The following is an 18127-nucleotide window of genomic DNA, read 5'->3' as shown; positions in this document are numbered from 1 at the left end:
TAAAAGAATAGCACAGACTGCTGAAGCATCATTGATTTCAACTGAATTTATTACCAGCTTTTTGCTTGAGCGTTGCACGGTGGATTCCAGCAACATGAGGTGCACAGTGGATCATCTTAATGGGTTTATTTATTTATTTCCCTGCCTTTCCTTGGAATAGATCAGTGCTGTGAACAATCTTTAGAATTAGTTCAGAAAATTCAGGTTATTTCATTCTATGTCCATCTTTTGTTTCTGCCCAGAACTGACCAGCCTTTACCATATCATCAGTGAAATCTCTTTCCATTGTGTCTACTGTTGCAGGAGAATTTGCCCTAACTGGTCAAAGTGGGTTCAGACTTACTTTACTTGTCATGGTAAGATTGGGAAGGGAAGGAAAGGGAAGGGGAAAATATTAAAAAAAATGATCGAAAAACATGCTTTTTGAGTGTCAAAAAACCTTGATGAGAAGAATCCTGATTTGATGAGAAACTTCACAGTTTGAGATTTATCCTGGGCAAAATCTGCACGTGGTTGCTTTGCACAGAAAAGGGCATATACTGAGCAGGAAACCACATTTTCTCTGTGAAAAAATAGTATTTTATTGCAGAAATATTAATTCCTGCATGGGCAATGTTGTTTTCTGCACAAGAAAAAAAATATAATTAGGGATTTATTCTCCATAAAATTCACACACAATTTATTTGCACAGAAAACATCATTTTCTATGGAGAAAACAGTGTTTTTTGCGCAAAACATTTCATTCAGATACAGAAAATACTGTTCTCTGCATAGAAAATGCTGTTATCTATGTGAATCAACCAAGTGTGAATGCAGAACAAATCACCATTTACAGCTTTTTTTTCCGTGCAGAAAACAACAAGAAGAAAAGTTTTGCATTGGAATATCAGTTTTCACATAGAAAATGCTGTTTATGGGGCAGAAAATGTTTTCTACATGCGAATCTTGCACAGAATAAATCTTGAATTGTACATAGCCTTTGGGAACAGTGTGGTTTTTTAAAAGGATGTTCTTACAACAGGAAGAAAATTGCTGAAATTATTCAATGCTATCTTCAAGAAGAATCTTAGTGAAGAATTGCATCCTTAGATTTCCAATTAGGCCATGAATGCTGCTCTGATCAGACTAAGGCATGCAATTCTTACTACGTTACTTCTCAAAGGTAGCAATGAAATTTTCTACAATTTCAACAATTGTCTTTTCACTTTGAGAAATAGTTTTTCAAATACTATTCACAGTTTAGGACTTGTGCTGCACAAAATTCACACTTGGTTGTTTTGTGCTGAAAATAGCATTTTCTGCATGAGAAAAAATTTCAGCACAGAAATATTAATTCCTGCACATAAAATACTTTGATGTTGATTTTAAAAAAATAATATTTTTTTCAAGTATTTCTAAAATATTATTTCCATCCCTAGATCAGATGCAACAATGCTTAGAGATGGCTGGAGCAATGGCAAATGTAATCCCCGTGATTTCCAGAATCTGTGGCCACTGCTATGCATTCTCAGAAAAGAAAGCATTACCACACTACTCAGATGAAGCAAAGTGTCTCATGCAGAATAATTGCTGACATTGTGTGATATGGAAGACTGCCAATAGGAACTTCCTATACTCCCAACAAGCAGGCTAGAGGCCTGGCATTGTGACTTTCAGAAGCATGAGTGTAGGATGCACTGGCTATAAAAGTCATCATCATCCTCCATTTTTTCTCTTTCATTTGCTTCTCCACCCAAGTAGCCACTTGTCAGTGACTGAACGTTGTGAAGATTTTGCCCTTCAGGTCAGTCATCTACTTGAGGAGTGTTTTCGCACCGAGTTGGGAGGGATTAAGGGAATGTAGATTCATTGGTGCTATTTCAAAAGATGACAGTTTAGTACAGGAGGAACAAATAACCAATCTCCAGTAAACATCCTATAGACAACTTTGGGATGGAAGAGAGTTCTCTGGAACTCTACTTCAAGTTGCAGAGTCCAGGTGAGGAAGAGATGGACTTGGCCTATGGCACCACTGACTGAATTTTGTAAGGGTATGTGGGCAGGGTAGGCCTGCCTTAACAATCGCTTGTTGGACAATGGCCAGCCATCAGCTATGGCACCTAATGGGAATGATTGAATCACTTACAGCACTGTGAGGATGTGATCCAGACTAACCCTGGCTTTAGTATAAGTCTATACTCATTGAGAGCCATCTTGCAGATCTCTTGTGAATAATATAATAAATGTGGCTCCAATACATGCCAACTGTAAAATTAATTGGACCAGTTCCATAGCAATATTATAGTGTCCAAATCTTCCTGAGCAATAACAAGTTTCCAGAAAAACATTCTACTCCCCCCCCCCCAAAAATAATATCTTTTTTTAATATCTAAGAATTTACAGTGATATTTTATATTTACATGAAATTGCTTATAACTCATTCTCCATGGTTCAATGGGATTTAATGCCAGTGGCAATTCCTGTAATACTCTCAAAATTTTCCTTCTTTGTGTATGTCATAGGCATTGGCCATGCATGAAATATCTCATCTATACCAAACACTGATGGATGGGTTTTCCTTTCATTTCTAATGAGGCATTGTAAAGTGCCTGCACCATTTTATATTTGTTTGTTTAAACTTCATATTTTACTAGGATTTCTTTAAAGATGTTGCTGTGCTTTCAGCAAACCACTGAATGAAGGGCAAAAGAACAAACAAAATTGATTTTGCTATGACTCATCTGCAGTAGACATGCATAACAAAGGGTTTAGATTAGAAATAATGAGGTCACTAAGTTTCTTTCTGTGCACTTTTCCTTGCCTGTTTTTACTCTCTTTATACGTTCTCCAATTTCAACCTTTTTTCACAAAAATAAGTCTCCAGCTGGCATTAATTGTGGATTCACACAACCAATTTGTTGGACACAATGTAGCAAATCTTAGGCCCAATTCATGCATTACTGGATTTGGGTGATTACCAGTCCTTTGTATGTGGATTATTTGCCATTCCTATAACGTCTGAAAGAAGAAAACATGTTTTTGGATGCTCTACACAAATATTTCCCACCCCAGTGACCCTCCAATCTGAATATCTCACACTGTTGAAAGTAGTATGCTTCTGATCATAGCAACAGTCTTCTAATGTGTTTTCCACACATTACCAGAATGAAGCACATGGACATCTTTTATATTGGGGCAAATGGCAAATGTGGTGATGGGCGTTCAATTTTCACTGACAAATTCCCCCCCCCCCGAGTTGTCAATGTAGTTTGACACAGTGGCTGACATCCTGTGCCAGCAGACAGCTATGATTCCTCCCTTCCAAAAAAATCCCCCTCTACCTCTTAAACCAAGCAATGCTCTGACCAAAAGGTTTCTAAGATTCTGCAGATCGAAGCACTGGAAATGATTATTGCAGTGCTCTCCCTGTCTTGGGGCACATTGCAGCTGCAGATATACCTTGGGTTTTTGCCATAGCTGCATGTGTCAGCATACCCCATAAATGGGAGAGTGGTGCAGTTATCATTTCCCAGTGACTTAATCTGCAGCATCTCAGACTCGTTTTGGTTGGGGACCTGCTTGGCTTAAGAGATGCATTTTTAGGTTTGCATTTGGTAATTAATTACCATAAATATAGATAATTATGAATCACAAAAGCTATCAGATTTTAAGTCCACTTTAGGAACTTACCTCATTCACATTTAATTTTGAAGCCAGATTTTATCTCACGTGCCTGGGACCAGCACCAAAAGATATACATTTTAATGGTACATGTCTGTCAAAAAGTAGCACCATTATAACATTAAGATAAAAAACACAGGGGATGTTTAAGTGGTACATGTGTCAACTTCAATAAAGCAAAATCAATGCACCTTCTTACTAAAATTGTTCTTGTGAGTTTAGACCAATATCCAAATAGTAACTTTCACAATGCTACTCATTTCAGTTGTCTCTTATCCAGAACTAGAGTTGTCTATATAACTCTTCTGTTACCTCCATTCTGTTCTTGACACCAGCTTGTCAATCTCTACTGTAGGCTATATGAATGATTTAGTTCTGCATATATTCAGATAACATATTTTGAAAACAACTGAGTAGCATCTAACATGATCTAATTAGAAAGTCATTTTCTGAATTTGTTTGGGGACAACTGTGTCAATCTGTATCATTTTAGCTAAATTCTGGGACCACACACATTTGGGAAATCTAATGCTATTGCTATAGGAACCTGCAGCTCTTTCAAGTAATTCAGTTCACATGTAACACTATTAAAAGATGACTCTTTCAAAAGTTTTGGTTCGCAAGTTTCCAATTTCCACTTAGCACAACTCAGTACTACTAATACCAATTTCCACTTAGCACAACTCAGTACTACTAATACTGGTTAAAGATGAAGATATTTACCAAATTTTTCAACAAAGATGCATGTAGTAGATGCAGATAACAAAGGAAAAGTGTTTTGGCTACCCTGAAATCAGATGTGGGTGTGGGAGTTCCCATAGTAATCATAAGAGAAAAAAGAATTAGAAATAAATTAAAGGCTAATGTTAGTCTATAGAACAATATACCAATCTACTAAATCTATCACTGTTCCATAATGTTCTGCCACCAAATGAGAGACACAATGGAAAAACATGTTATCATAATAAAATATGACATGAAATTTATTTCATTACTAAGGACTTTTTCCCTTTTGGCTGTTTCTACTACACAAGAAAGCAAATCTGATTACTAATCTTTTTCATGTTTTTCTATTACAAAGAGAATTGGTTTGTACAATGCTGTAAACCATGGTTTAGCATGACTTATATTATCCTGAAGGAAACTGAGCAAAGTGTCAGGCTCATACATCCCCCTGCCACACACAACTTAGAGGAGGACTTGGACAGTGTTTAGTTTAATTTTTTAAAACCACCAAGTTTAGTGTTATGACCAAGGATCCTTGTTTAATCCTCATGCAACAACATTTTCTTTTTAAAAGGCACTTGTATTGAGCAAATTGGGAGATATTTTCTGACCCCTGTGCAAATTCTATATAATGTATATAATGTACACTTCTTTCGTTTCCTGATACTCATAAGAATTCCCACCCATGGGAGACGAGCCTATTGACATCCAGATACATTACACATCAAAGATTACTAAAATAATTTAAAAAATTAAGTAGAGCATTTCTTTATTTCAATATATAATATAATATTGTCTGTCACAAAAAAGAGTACCCTGACAGAAAAATATAAATTTATTGGGAGATTTGTTTTGTCCTGACTATTCTTGCTTGTTAAAGCAAAAATCACCATCATCCTCCCAATGCATTTGCACAGTAAGTGGCTGACATGTGAAACTGTTCAGGTAGAAGTGCTCCAGAATGCCTTTATTGTAAACTGAGTTGTGTATGGATTTGGTAGTGAGAGGTGACTCTGGTGACTTAAAAGTTCCATCTTGGTGCACGAAGGCTGAAACAAATTTCAGGCAGATGCTAAAAAAGCTGGCTTCAACCAATGGGTTTAAAAATTGTTTAAGCAGGCAGATTAACCCTGATTGCCAGGTAGAGTATTTAATATTATTCAGACTTTTCTAATAGCATATGCCAGCTAGCTTACATAGCCAGCTAGCTTACATAGCAAGGGGTGGATTAGAAGGCCCCTGTGGCCCATTCCAGTTCTAAGATTTGATGATACTATGAGTGTTTCCTTAATAAATTTTAATCCCCTTTTTCTGAGCATGAATGTCACTGGTCAGCCAAAGTAGCTGTTCCATCAAATAAAAGAGTCTCGTTCACAGAAGATTCTCTTCCATGAGCATAACACTCTTTCCAAAAATGGAAGCTCTTTTCATGTAGGGCCTGAGTACACTGGATCACATTCTGTATGCTTTGAGGACTATGTCCTACAATTATACACTGCTTTTCTTTTGGTGATTTAATACAGCCTTTTACATTTTAATGTTCCCCCCTCTCCTTTGTCACTTCGGCTGTCAGTACTAAACACCAAAACAAATGTTATAGTTATGTAGAGCTGATTTGGAAAGTACAAGTGAAACATTGCTGCAGCTTTTTGTAAGGAATGACTTATATTGGCCATCTCCCTTGCAAATCAATGTGCCTAAAACATCCTTCCCATAAATGAATGGATTTTCTGCATTATTACATAGCTGGAAAGTAAACTGGAAAATAAATGTTAATTTTGATGCTGAGTTCAGCCTGCCTTCTGCTGCTACTGGCACTGCTTTAAACTGCCATTGCCTTCGTGCTTTCAACTGCACCTTCTCCAGCATCAATGAACAGCTTCAGCCACAGATGGAGAATCTGTATAGTGCTTACTGGTCCCAGATGCCAGGCTCTGGAACACTTCTTGCTAGCAGCATCTGGCTGTTTTCCTGGCACATCCATCTGTGCTTCATGGACAGTTCTTCTTCTGGTTTTGTGCAGAGCTGTGTCTCAGATCCTTTTATAGTTTGGCTGTAAAAATAAAAACTTCTGGCTGGCCTTTAGTTATGCCCACAGTGGAAATGGGGAGGTAGGCAAGGGGATGGAGGCAAGGAAGTCAGAAGAAAGAGCAGACTCCCATACAATGCCTGCAACTTCATTATACAATCTCAAATTAAGGAGAACACCAAGGGCTAGAGAGGCAAGTGTGATCAACTGTTGCAACCCAAATGCACAAGAGGGTGTGAGTCATGAATGGACATAGTTTCCCATATTGTTTTCTACCTGTGGTTACCCTATTGGTTATCTCATCTGTGCCTGCTGCTAAACCTTCAGTATCTTGACACTGATAGTGTTAATATGTTAGTTAAACAGGAATATATTGAGCAAACAAATCATTACTGCTATAAGAAACTGTGGTGTGGGGGGAAGGAGAGGAATTTCCTTGATTTAATAAAATATAGCAATTTTATAATCCATCGCTTTATAGGCCACAAGTACAACTGAAGTCAAAACTCCTAGACAAAATGGCCCATTTCAAAGATATTCACAACAGGGCCGTAGCTAGGGGAGGGCAGGCGGGGCAAGGCCCTGGGGCCCCCACTCAAAGGGGGCCTCGCACCGCCCCGCACCGCCTCGCCAATCTCTCTCTGTCTTCCCTGCATGGCCTGCCCAGCCTCTCCCTCCCAACAACAGGGAAGTCAGGAAGACTGGAGTCGTGGCCAAGTGGGGCCTGAGGGGGAGGTGCCAGGCTGGCAAAATGGAGCTCTGGAGAAGAGGGAGGGACAGACGGATGAGAGGCTGCATCAGGCTGCATACACACTGGAGAAATAACCGGGTTTTTGGCAGTGCTTTAACTCTTTTTCTGGCTCACAGCTATGGAACTCTGGGAGTTGGAGCATGCTGTGGGGCCCAGATATCAAGGCTTAAGTGTTTTTCTGGCTCAAGGCTATGGAATTCTGAGAGTTAACATATGTTGTGGGACCCAGAGTTCAAAGCTTAACTCTTTTTGACCTCCTTTTATAGGACACGTCCTATATTTCACACTTCTGCCCAGAAGGAATTTCAAAACATCCTATTTTTTGTAAGATGACCAAATGTCCTCCTTTTCCAGGACGTGTCCTATGTTTCAACTTTCAGGCCAGGAGGAATGTCAAAATGTCTTCCATTTTTGGTAGGATGACCACATGTCCTCCTTTATCCAGGACACAGCCTACATTTCAGCCCTGCCCAGGAGCAATGTCAAAATGTCCTCCATTTTAGCAGGATGACCAGATGGCATCCTTTATCCAGGACACGTCCTACATTTCCGCCCAGGAGGAATTTCAAAACATCCTGGTTTGTTCAGAGTTTGCCTTTGCCAGTCTTTCCTTGAGGCTGAGAGTGTGTGACTTACCTGCCTAGTGGGTTTTCTTGCTTTGTTCAGAGAGTTTGCCTTTGGTGACTTGGGTGTGTGTGAGTGTGCACCTTCAAGAGGTTTTCTTGGGAGGTTTGTTCAGAGAGGGTTTGACTTTGCCCATCCTCTGAGGCTGAGAGAGTGTGAGTTGCCCCAAGGTTTTCTTGGAAGATTTGTTCAGAGGGAATTTCTCTTCACTTTCCCTTAAGGCTGAGAGAGTGTGACAAGCCCAGTGAATTTTTTATGCCCAAAGAAGGGATCGAACCTTGGTTCTCCTCCACCGCTGCCTCCTGCTACACTTCCTCAGATGCATTTAGTCTCAGAGGTGCTCCAAAATCTCTATGTCTTTGAATTCTTATATTATTATTATTATTATTAACTGAACGAAAGAAGTTGGCAGTATGAGCTTTCCTAAAGTCTGCTTCTTCAGATGCATTTAGTCTCAGAGGTGCAACAAGATTTCCACAATATAAGCACTTATATTACCTTTTTTAAAAAAATTAATAATGTTTTTGGATTTTAGTTGGTTATGTCCTCCATTTTTCTTAAATGTCCTATATTTTGGGGTAAATCTTGTCCTACATTTTGGGGTAAATTTTATACTACATTTTTTCTACATTTTGTCCCAGTTTGGTGGTAGAAAATTATGACAACCGAGCCATGACATGCGGCTCCTTTATCCACTGCAACAGAGGCAGCATAAGCACTCTGGAGAGGCGCTGTGACGTCCCTCGTGCGCTGCACCATTTAGACATGGCGCATGAGCCATGTCATCGACACGCACCCCATTTAAATAGCGGTGTGCCAAGATGGCGCCTGTGGCCCGTGGTAGGACTCAGGATATAAAAAAATATAGGGCACCCAAATGTACTTTCTGCCCCACGGCCCCTAAAGGCCTAGCTACGGGCCTGATTCACAATCCCTTTTAACTGAAGTGATTCTGATCTGAACTAGTCCAATCTGAAGCAGGCTTATCCAAGACCTGTTTGGAAGGCAGTATTTATGTAAGCCCTTTTTAAACTTCCCCACCAGCTTTTCTTCACATACATAGAAGCCAAGAGGCAGAAGAAGAGAAGATAGCTTTCTGACCTGCAGCTTGAAATGAGGAAGAGACTATCAGGACTTTCCAAACAATGTGTTTTGTGGAGAGATGTGGCAGCACATGTTTCAGTGTCTTCCATTTCTCTTTCAAGAATTTGTGGTAATGAGAATTTTTTTAAAAGTTCCCTTTTGATAGATATTTACCCAAATTAATATTTCTTCATACCTGTGTTAATGAAACCTGAAGGGTTTTTTTTTGGGGGGGGGGGGGGCAGGGCATATTTGTTTGCTTTGTATGAATGAACCATACAAAGAAACCCAAACTTACAGATTGCTTAGTCTGGGCCCAGGGACTGGGGGGGGGGGGTTGAGGGGAAAAACATAAGTGTGGGGAAAAATAAAATTGCAGATACTTCCATCTTGAGTCTGGTTGATATACTCCCACAATTAGATCTCTTAGCATGACACAAAAAACAATGAGACTTCTTTGCAGCACTAACTTGATATGACTGGAGGATCATTGCCTTACCAAATTTAGACATAGAGCTCTACCTATATATAAACGTTTTAGAGGATGATCATGAACAGTAATAGTTTACTCTCGGATCAGTCTAGACTCTGGGCTTTGAGAGCTTAAGTTTTAAAAAACTGGATTTGAATCCCTCAGTACTAAACCATGGTTGTGCTGCATTATGGTTGCTACTACCTTTTCTTCAGCAGCTTCTCATTTCTTATACTTATATAGCAGGCAGGATCAATACAGTCATTTCCATGTTGAGAACACATACATTGGTTGAGTTTGGCTCATGCAAACAATGGACAATATCATTGCAGTTTGTTTGTGAAGGCTTTTAACTAATTCACAAATTTCTTCATATTCAGTACTAAAAAGAATCTGAAGTTCAAAAAAGTGTAAATTCAGGGGAAGGCAAAGTCTTTTCTTCTTCTGACCCAGAGCAATCCTGTGAGCAAGAAGAGGGGAGATGTACTTCAATGCTATCTAAATGGTGTTGGAGAGGCATAGAATTATAGAAGCATAGAGTTAGAAGAGACCAGAAGAGCTGCCCAGTCCAACCCCCTCCCATGCAGAAGAAGAGGAGAAAAAGCAATCTTCACTCTCCCAGATCTGTTAGTCACTCTTTTTCTCTGGCATTGCAACTGTAGGAAGATGGTGCCAGGGAACAGTTCTGCTTCTAACCACTGATTAGCCACAGAAGTGTGCCCTGGCACCATCTGTTGCCATTCTGCAGCTAAGAAAAATATATTCTGCAATGCCAAAAAGGTACTTATATTGGTGCTAGCTCTACTTACCCCAGCATAAAGCACCAAATGGGTTCCAGCTTATCTCTGCCAATTTCATACAATCTTGGCACAGTACGGTATGGAGCTATTTGTTGACCGCTCCATCTTTGTCATTGAGAAGACATCTAAATCTTCCCAAAAAATGAACTTCAGATCTGAACCTTAGGGTGGTTTTTATGTGAGGCTCCAAACTGAAGGAGTCTTCTTTCAAAGCACCAAGGCTGATACTTGTCCCGCAGTTCAGTCCAATGACTATGCTGCACTATTGTTTCTTTGCCTCAGATTAGGATATGGAGGCCACCTGCAATTGACAATGAATCTCTCCAGAGATTGGCTCAAAAACTGCACTGTATGATTACCCCCTTTTTCCTTCCTCTTTAGAAGAGGAGCAAATGAGTTACCACTTTGTTGTAAAAGAAACAAAAACAAAAACAAAGGACTAGTCTGACTTGGTCGACGAGTGAACTACTGTTTCCTCCTTTCATATAGCCTTTGTTGGGTAACTGGGTAAAGCTTCTTTAGTTCCTACCTCTATAGATCATAGAATAAATTCAGATATTTCATTCCCTTTTGATGAAATAAAAGTCCAATGTATCCAATACCTTTCATTTCTAATTTGCTATGACTATATTCTCTTACAAGTGCACCTCCACTCCAAAAACTGCATATAAAATTTTGTGTACTTCACTGTAGCATTCCACACTTCTCTGGTTCTGGCTGCCTTTAGCAGTGACTTCCCCATCCAGATTCAGTAAGACTTATTAAACAACTTCTGCATTGCTTCCTGCCCAAAGGGCACATATTTTGTTTATTTGTCAGTGGTTTCTCAGAACAGTGCCGTTTTTACATAAAAACCCTCAAACGTAAAAATTTAAAACAACCTGCTATCAAAATGTGGTAAACATTTTTCAAGCCAATGTTTCTGTTTATACCTGCACATAAAGCAAAATGGATGCCCCAGCTATCTTGCATGAGGAAAGGATAATATTTAAAATATGGCCTATTTTTATTCTCCTTTGGGTGGAAAAAGAAGGAAATGGTTCTTGGTGAAAATAGGTTTAATATGCTTGCTGCTAAAATTGTAAAGGCCTGCTTAAATATTTGTATAACTACCTCCCAGGTGTTATCTGTATGGGCAGGTAGCTGAGAACTCAGTATTCTGAAGAACAAAAGGAGAGGTGCAAATAATGTATCCAGCACCATCAGCTAAGCAATATTACCATAAAGAGGGGAAAAAATAGAATATAGCCAAAGGAAGAATGCAAGAGAATGGCAGATGCATATGTGATATCTTCATTCTCTCTCTTTCTCTAAACTGTGTATTTCACTCTCTGTCAACTATATCTAGATTTATTTATATTATTTTACTCCTTCAGCAATCTCAATAGCACTTTCCAGCATGTAAAATGCTTTTCAGTTCTTGGATACATTATTTCCTCTGCATGCAATTTTGATGGGATTTAGGGCTTTAAAGGTAATAACCAACACCTTGTACTGGGCCCGGAAACCAATAGGCAGCCAGTGGAGGGACCTCAGAACCAGAGTGATATGGTTCCTTCTAGAAGTTCCTGACACAAGCCTGGCTGCCATGTTTTGAAACAAGTGTAGTTTCCGAACTAGGCACAAGGGTAGTCCCATGTAGAGCGCATTACAGAAGTCAAGGCGTGAGGTTACCAGCGCGTGCACAACAGTCTCGAGATCCCTTACTTCCGGAAAAGGGCGCAGCTGGCGTATCAGCCAAAGCTGATAACAGGCGCTCCTGACCGTCGCATTCACCTGATTTGGCATCAGGAGCGACGAGTCAAGGAGCACCCCCAGACTGCGAACACAGTCACTGGAGGAGAGTGTGATCCCATCCAGGACTAGTGGTTGCAACCCAATTCTTGGTTTTCCAGACCAGTTTATTCACTCCTTGGTAAAAAATCATCAAAGCTTTTGGGTACACAACACATACCCTGATGGCAAGTTTTTAGGTATAAAACACTTTGCCCCTAATCATTCTTGTTCATTTTTTCCAGGTGTACCCTCAGATGCTGTCCGAGTCTCCTGTGGTCCTCTCTCTTCAAGACAGGCAAATATACCCCCTCTTAACCCTAAAATCTTCCACTATCCAAATTCTCAGCCTTCTCTTTCTGTAGACTTGTATGAATCTTATTGCTGAATGAGTTCTTGCAGGTTTGAGTGCTCCCTTGCACCTTTCTAAATAAAAACATCATTTATTCAGAACTGAAAGGTAGTGTGGGGTTTTTGTTTTTTGTTTTGGTGTGTGTGTGGTTAGAACTGGCATAAATAGGCCCTTCACCATTTTAGTCGCCCTCCTTTGGACACGCTCCAATTTCTCAATGTCCTTTTTGAATTGTGGCACCCAGAACTGGACACAATATTCCAGGTAGGGCATGACCAAAGCAGAATACAGTGGCATTATTATTTCCCTTGATCTAGACACTATACTTTTATTGATGCAGCCTAAAATTGCATTGGCCTTTTTAGCTGCCGCATCGCACTGTTGACTCATGTTCAACTTGTGATCTACTTGGACTCCTAGATCCCCTTCACATGTAGTCTCCTTAAGCCAGGTGTCCCCTATCATTAATACTCTTAATGAAAACACCCACTTTATACATGTTCAGCATCAATGCAAGGAGAAATGCATTTCACCTCAAGAATTTGCACATTTCCAAGACTTATAAAGCATTTTGGCAGAAAGTCCAGCACTATAGCTACACCAATAATGCCAGACAAAAAGGTAGCATTCTTGGGTCGCTTTGGATCCAGACTATTCACTGACCCCTCATTCCCTGGATGTGTTCCAGAACTAGAGGGAAATTATACAAACCTGGAAGATGGGAAGCATCCACCTGGGAGAAAGGGTAAAGAAAGGTGAGGAAAGGCTTGCCTTGCACTCTGGTTGGTAACAGCCTGACAGAACTTAGGAAATTGTAGTTTCTCCTCCTTGTACTCCTGTCACACACACCCAAGTTATCACAAAATTGGTCTTTAAATACTTTTTGTGTTTGACTAATATTGTTCTGATTCTTTGGCATAGAAATCTATTTTATGCATAGTTGTTTTAAGTATGTTTGTTGTGAAGTCTGTTATCACTAAATACAACATAAAGTGCATAAGCAATAAAGTCACTACATTAAAAAAAGCATTTTGGAGGAAGTGTGCACATAAAATGTGCAGATTTGTAATTTTAACCAGTTAAATGTGCACAATTTAAAAATGCATTAACACTTAACTCAATGAGGGAATGCATAAGTGAGGTAAAATGAATGCCTAAATATGCACACTAGAGGAAAATTAAGAAATTTGCGCAAATGTTGGTGAAATGCAGCAAAATTGAGACTGAGAGATTTTTACATTCTTCCACAATATACTGGTGGTCTCTGTGGAGTGCCCTTCCGCATAAAAAATGGAATAGTTTTCAAGAAAACATTGGGGTTTCACCACTGCTGGTATACCCTTCGACACTCTCAGCAGTTTGCTCTGTCCAGCTCTTATATTTGGTTGTATTACCACGTTGCAGTCTTCGCTCAAGTACGTCTTGCTCTCATTCAGTACTGTACCAGTGTCCAGTTTCTACTCATAAATGCTAAGGAGGTCTCTCATTTCAGGAGTGTTGCTCCATTAGGGGGTTAACAAGATTACTTAAAACAAATTAGTCTACTGTTCATGAATTAATTTTTTCCTTTCAATTTCTACAGGGTTAAGTGGTCTTGTTCTCCTTTTCATCCTGTGAAGTGTGTATTAAAATTCCAACATGTGTATTAAAAGTGTTGGAATCCTAACCAATTTAAACTACTGAGAAGACTCTTCATATCTCTTTACCCTGATAAAATACTCATGGAGTATTTAAAATATTGCATGGAGGAGAAGGCAATCAATTCTTTCCCATCTCTCTCACACAGCAAGAGATTCTGTAAACTTGGTGAGAACAAGAAAATGCTTTATGTTTCTACAGGTGATGATATAGCTTCATGATGATTAAAGCTGCAAACCTTCACACAGGTACCTCCAAGTAAGTCCTGTTGAACTCAGTGAACTTACTTCAGAGAAAATGTGTACAGAATTATACTGTTAGTGTTATAAAATCCCTTGACATTTTTAGAAGGAGACGTCAGTGACTGGCACTGGCCTCACCTTTGGATTCATGATAAGACTGACTTAATATCAAATACTGCCATATCACAAAGGGAATGAGAATAAATGCAGTGAATTTAAAGCTAGTTGTATATACAAACAGGAAATGAGGAAAACGTTTCACCAGCAAACCAAACTGGTGATAGATGGGCAATTAAATAAATAAGACAATTCAAGTTGGCGTATTAAATCTTACAAAGCTTTTGCTTTCAGACTTACTCAGAATGTGCAGTCAAGTAGTTCACAATGACCTTTCCCTGCCAGCAGGATAATTTATTGTCAGCACTGACAGAGGGAGAGGAATGAAAGATACACTCTTGGAATACTTTTGAATCCTTTCATTCTGACAATGAAAAGCTTGGCACAATAAGACCTACAACTGATTATCAAAGAGATGTAAACAAATATAGACGCTTTCAGGGCTGTGGGCTGACGCAATCCTTAACAACACCACAAAATGGAACTGTGGCAATGCTTTTAGACCCCTGGATGAATAGAAGACTCAGGTTTTTTACTCATTTTAGAAAATAAAGCAAATGAAAGGCAATTGAAAGAGCAGGGATACCATAACGGCTCATCTGGTCTTGATTAATAATATAAATTATTCAGAGATACAACAAAGAATGGCCTCATAGTTCTTCCTCAACAGACATTTTAGGAACAAAATAACAATGTATGAGATATAAGTGTAGAGAGAAATGCCTCATGTTTCCTCCTATCACATACAGCAACTACAGTGGGGGATGCGTCCCACTATAGTGCAATTCTACATCACTAACACAATGTGCACAGATATCACAATTATGTTGCTGTTTCCTATTCAGTTGGTAAAACTGCTAGATAGTGTGATCACAAATCACAAAAACAGTTCCGTGTGCTTTCAGCCTACTAAATTAATGGGACAATGTACACTTAAATCTTTCTTGAATTGTTGCAATATGGTGGCTCATACGATAATAGTAACTAAAGAAAAAATGGTTGGTAATGACAATGGGTGATCTACAGGTTATTATTTTTGAAATGCAAACTTGCCACTCCAATTTAACAGATGATCCAAAGAGATACATCCCTCCCTTTCCTTCAGTTATAATCAAATCATCTATTTCCCCCTAACGATTTCTAAAAAGAGCAGCTAAATGGGTGGCAACAAGATCTAAAGGGTCTGACCATGTTTCCTCCTTTTGATTCAAGCACTGGGATTTTGACTCCTCTCTTTGGCATCTCTGCAGAACAGAAAGCACCTTTCATGTCAACGACCATCTTGGTTAAGAAAGCAGAAACTGTACCACAAAGTGAGCATGAACAATGAGATATGAAATATAGACATTTGAAAGGGAGAAATCCTGTCTATATAAGTACTAAAGAGGATAAACATCTGGTCACACTCACCTGACAATCAAGAATTCAGACATTCACAAAAGTTGATCACACTGACACATAAGAAAGGGATTATGCTAGCTCTGTCTCCCACTCCACTTCTCACTGCTCATTTTACCACCCACACAGCATGAAAAATCACAATGCAAGTTTCTCAACTGATGGGAAGTCTCCTACTGTCATTCTGGATTTTTCATAGTTTCTAACAGTGTGGAGAGCTTCCATGTATAGTGGAGGATTTCTTTTTCACATTGTCACTGTCTGCATGGGAAGAGTAGAGAGAAAATGACAGTAGTATGCTGCCTGTCTTTGCATGTTGATTTTCACTCTTTCTGTGGCTGCTCTCTTTCTCTGAGCAGACTACTTTGGAGAACCATGGGTCTGCCCAAACACCATCTTCAAAATGTCACTGCCTGTTTATTGTAATATAGCAGTGCTGAATTTCAGCAAATGGAGAAAGAAAAAGAAGAGGCAGAAATTATAAATCATAATTCAAATACCCCAGTTCATTTGGAAATGGAAAGAATGATTCTTACCGGAAGCCATTGAAGATATCAATGCAAGTCCCATTGTTCTCACAAGGCATAGAATCACACTCATCAGATTCTGATTCACAAAATGGCCCTTCCCAGCCTGCTAGGCAGATACAATGGTAACCCTAAAATGAATGAAATGAAAAAAATGAACTTTTTCAGTGTTATATTGAACACTGATGGATTTCTAATGCAATTGCAAAATCATCTGGGGTTATTTTCTATTTCAGCTGAGTAGGCATTTTAAAGAACAAGATACTTATTTTAAACTTCAATATCAGTTTGGCATAGTATGATACTGAAAAAGATTGTGGGCTAAAACTTAATTGCAAGTCCCAGTTGGAGAACAGCTATTCAATTAATGGGACTTCCAAACTCAAACATTAGGTAAGTTCTACTGAGTCAACTATTTTTTTTATCACCCAGCTTTATCACACAAGCCTTCTTCTCAGAGCCATCATAATAGGATACTGCCATCATATTAGGATACTAGGAAACAGATACTGTTTCCTTACTGTACATCCCTTCAATAGTATGATGGAGGCTGTTTCTGTCATCAAGGGTTTTTCACATTTTCTTCCACACTCCCTCTTATTGACGCCCTGGTGCCCTATGCTCTACCCAGCATGCCTTTCATTTTTAATTTTTATTTGTAATGCAACTTAGCAATTACGGCAATGTGAGCTAGTGATTTAGTGACACAAATGTGAAACAAAACAAAACAAAACAAAACTACCCTGTTTGGAAATAGGGCAAGGGAGACTGACACCACCCAGTCTCAGAACTGTTGTGGAAGGAACTTATCGCACCTAAGGACTAATAGCACATCAGCATGATCGGGAGCAAAATCTGGCAGTGTGCTTTGCCAAACTGTGTCAGTTAGTGCTGACTTTCATCAGCATGGTGGCAGTAGGTGGTAGCCCAATGGTACATAACATGCGCTGTAAGTCTAGGGACCAATTTTTAACCCAAAATTGACACAATTGAAATTACCCTCATGCTTTGAAAATATATAATAGTATGGATGATCAGAGACCACCTAAGCCCCTAAATTATGGAATAATTTACTGGAAGAGATCCGGATCTCTTCTGGCGGGCTTATCCACATGACCTTTTATAGCTGAACATTCCCACTCTGACTTGATAGCATGGAAAATTGACGACGATTTGGCCTTTTTAGTGATTGATAGTAATATTGTTGCTGTTTTACTGACCGTATTTTTAGATAATATTGTATTTTGTATTGTATTGTGGTTTTTATTCTTTGCTGTAATCCCGCCTCGATCCACAGGGAGAGGCGGGAAATATAAATAAAATTTACTACTATTATTATGATTATTATTATCTAAAATGGTAGAAGTTGGATCTGTTCAGTGCTTGCATGAGAGAACTGTGAACCTTGTGTAAACTTAAAAAAAAGAGAGCATAATATAAGCATAGTAAATATAATGAGCAAAATCAGTTTACTGACTATTGCCAAGAAATAATGTCTGATTTGTCCCAGATCAGAAATTACTGGACTCAACATTTCCAGAATATAGGCAATAATACCAAAAGACATCATTAAAACAGGATTAAGGCCTAGCAATTGATTAAATGGGCTACTATATTAAACTAATTTCTAGGGCACATTTACAATCAGTTCAAATGATTCTATCATGGCTGGACTGTCATCAACTACAATTCAAATTTGTTGTTGGTCTGTGTCTCTGCAAATCTGAGAATATTTGTGTAGAAGTTACTTTTATGAGATTAAAAAAATAGTCCATTTTAATTTATACTTGGCATATAGAAAATAGTGTATTTGTTGAACTGCCAAGGCACATGCCTCCTGGAACAGCTTGCATCGTAGTTGCCATAATCATGTTGATAAGAAACATTTCACTCTCTTACACCCAAAGCTTCTTCCTTCCAAATATGTTCATCACA

The 18127-nt window shown here is 39.0% G+C and overlaps 1 protein-coding gene across 1 annotated transcript in view; it reads right to left on the bottom strand.

Moving 5' to 3' along the window:
* LOC121925322 (protein eyes shut homolog) overlaps positions 1 to 17197 on the bottom strand; it is a 65122-nt gene extending 47925 nt beyond the window's left edge. The window contains exons 1-2 of the mRNA XM_042457329.1: positions 17192 to 17197; positions 16202 to 16323 (exon numbers count right to left, since the gene is read on the bottom strand). Coding sequence (XP_042313263.1) covers positions 16202 to 16323; positions 17192 to 17197 — 128 coding nt within the window. The remainder of the gene's footprint in view (positions 1 to 16201; positions 16324 to 17191) is intronic.
* Between the last annotated feature and the right edge of the window lie 930 nt (positions 17198 to 18127).

Source organism: Sceloporus undulatus, chromosome 1 (genome assembly GCF_019175285.1).
Source record: "Sceloporus undulatus isolate JIND9_A2432 ecotype Alabama chromosome 1, SceUnd_v1.1, whole genome shotgun sequence".
Taxonomy (NCBI): domain Eukaryota; kingdom Metazoa; phylum Chordata; class Lepidosauria; order Squamata; family Phrynosomatidae; genus Sceloporus; species Sceloporus undulatus.
This window is presented reverse-complemented; position numbering and strand designations above follow the sequence as displayed.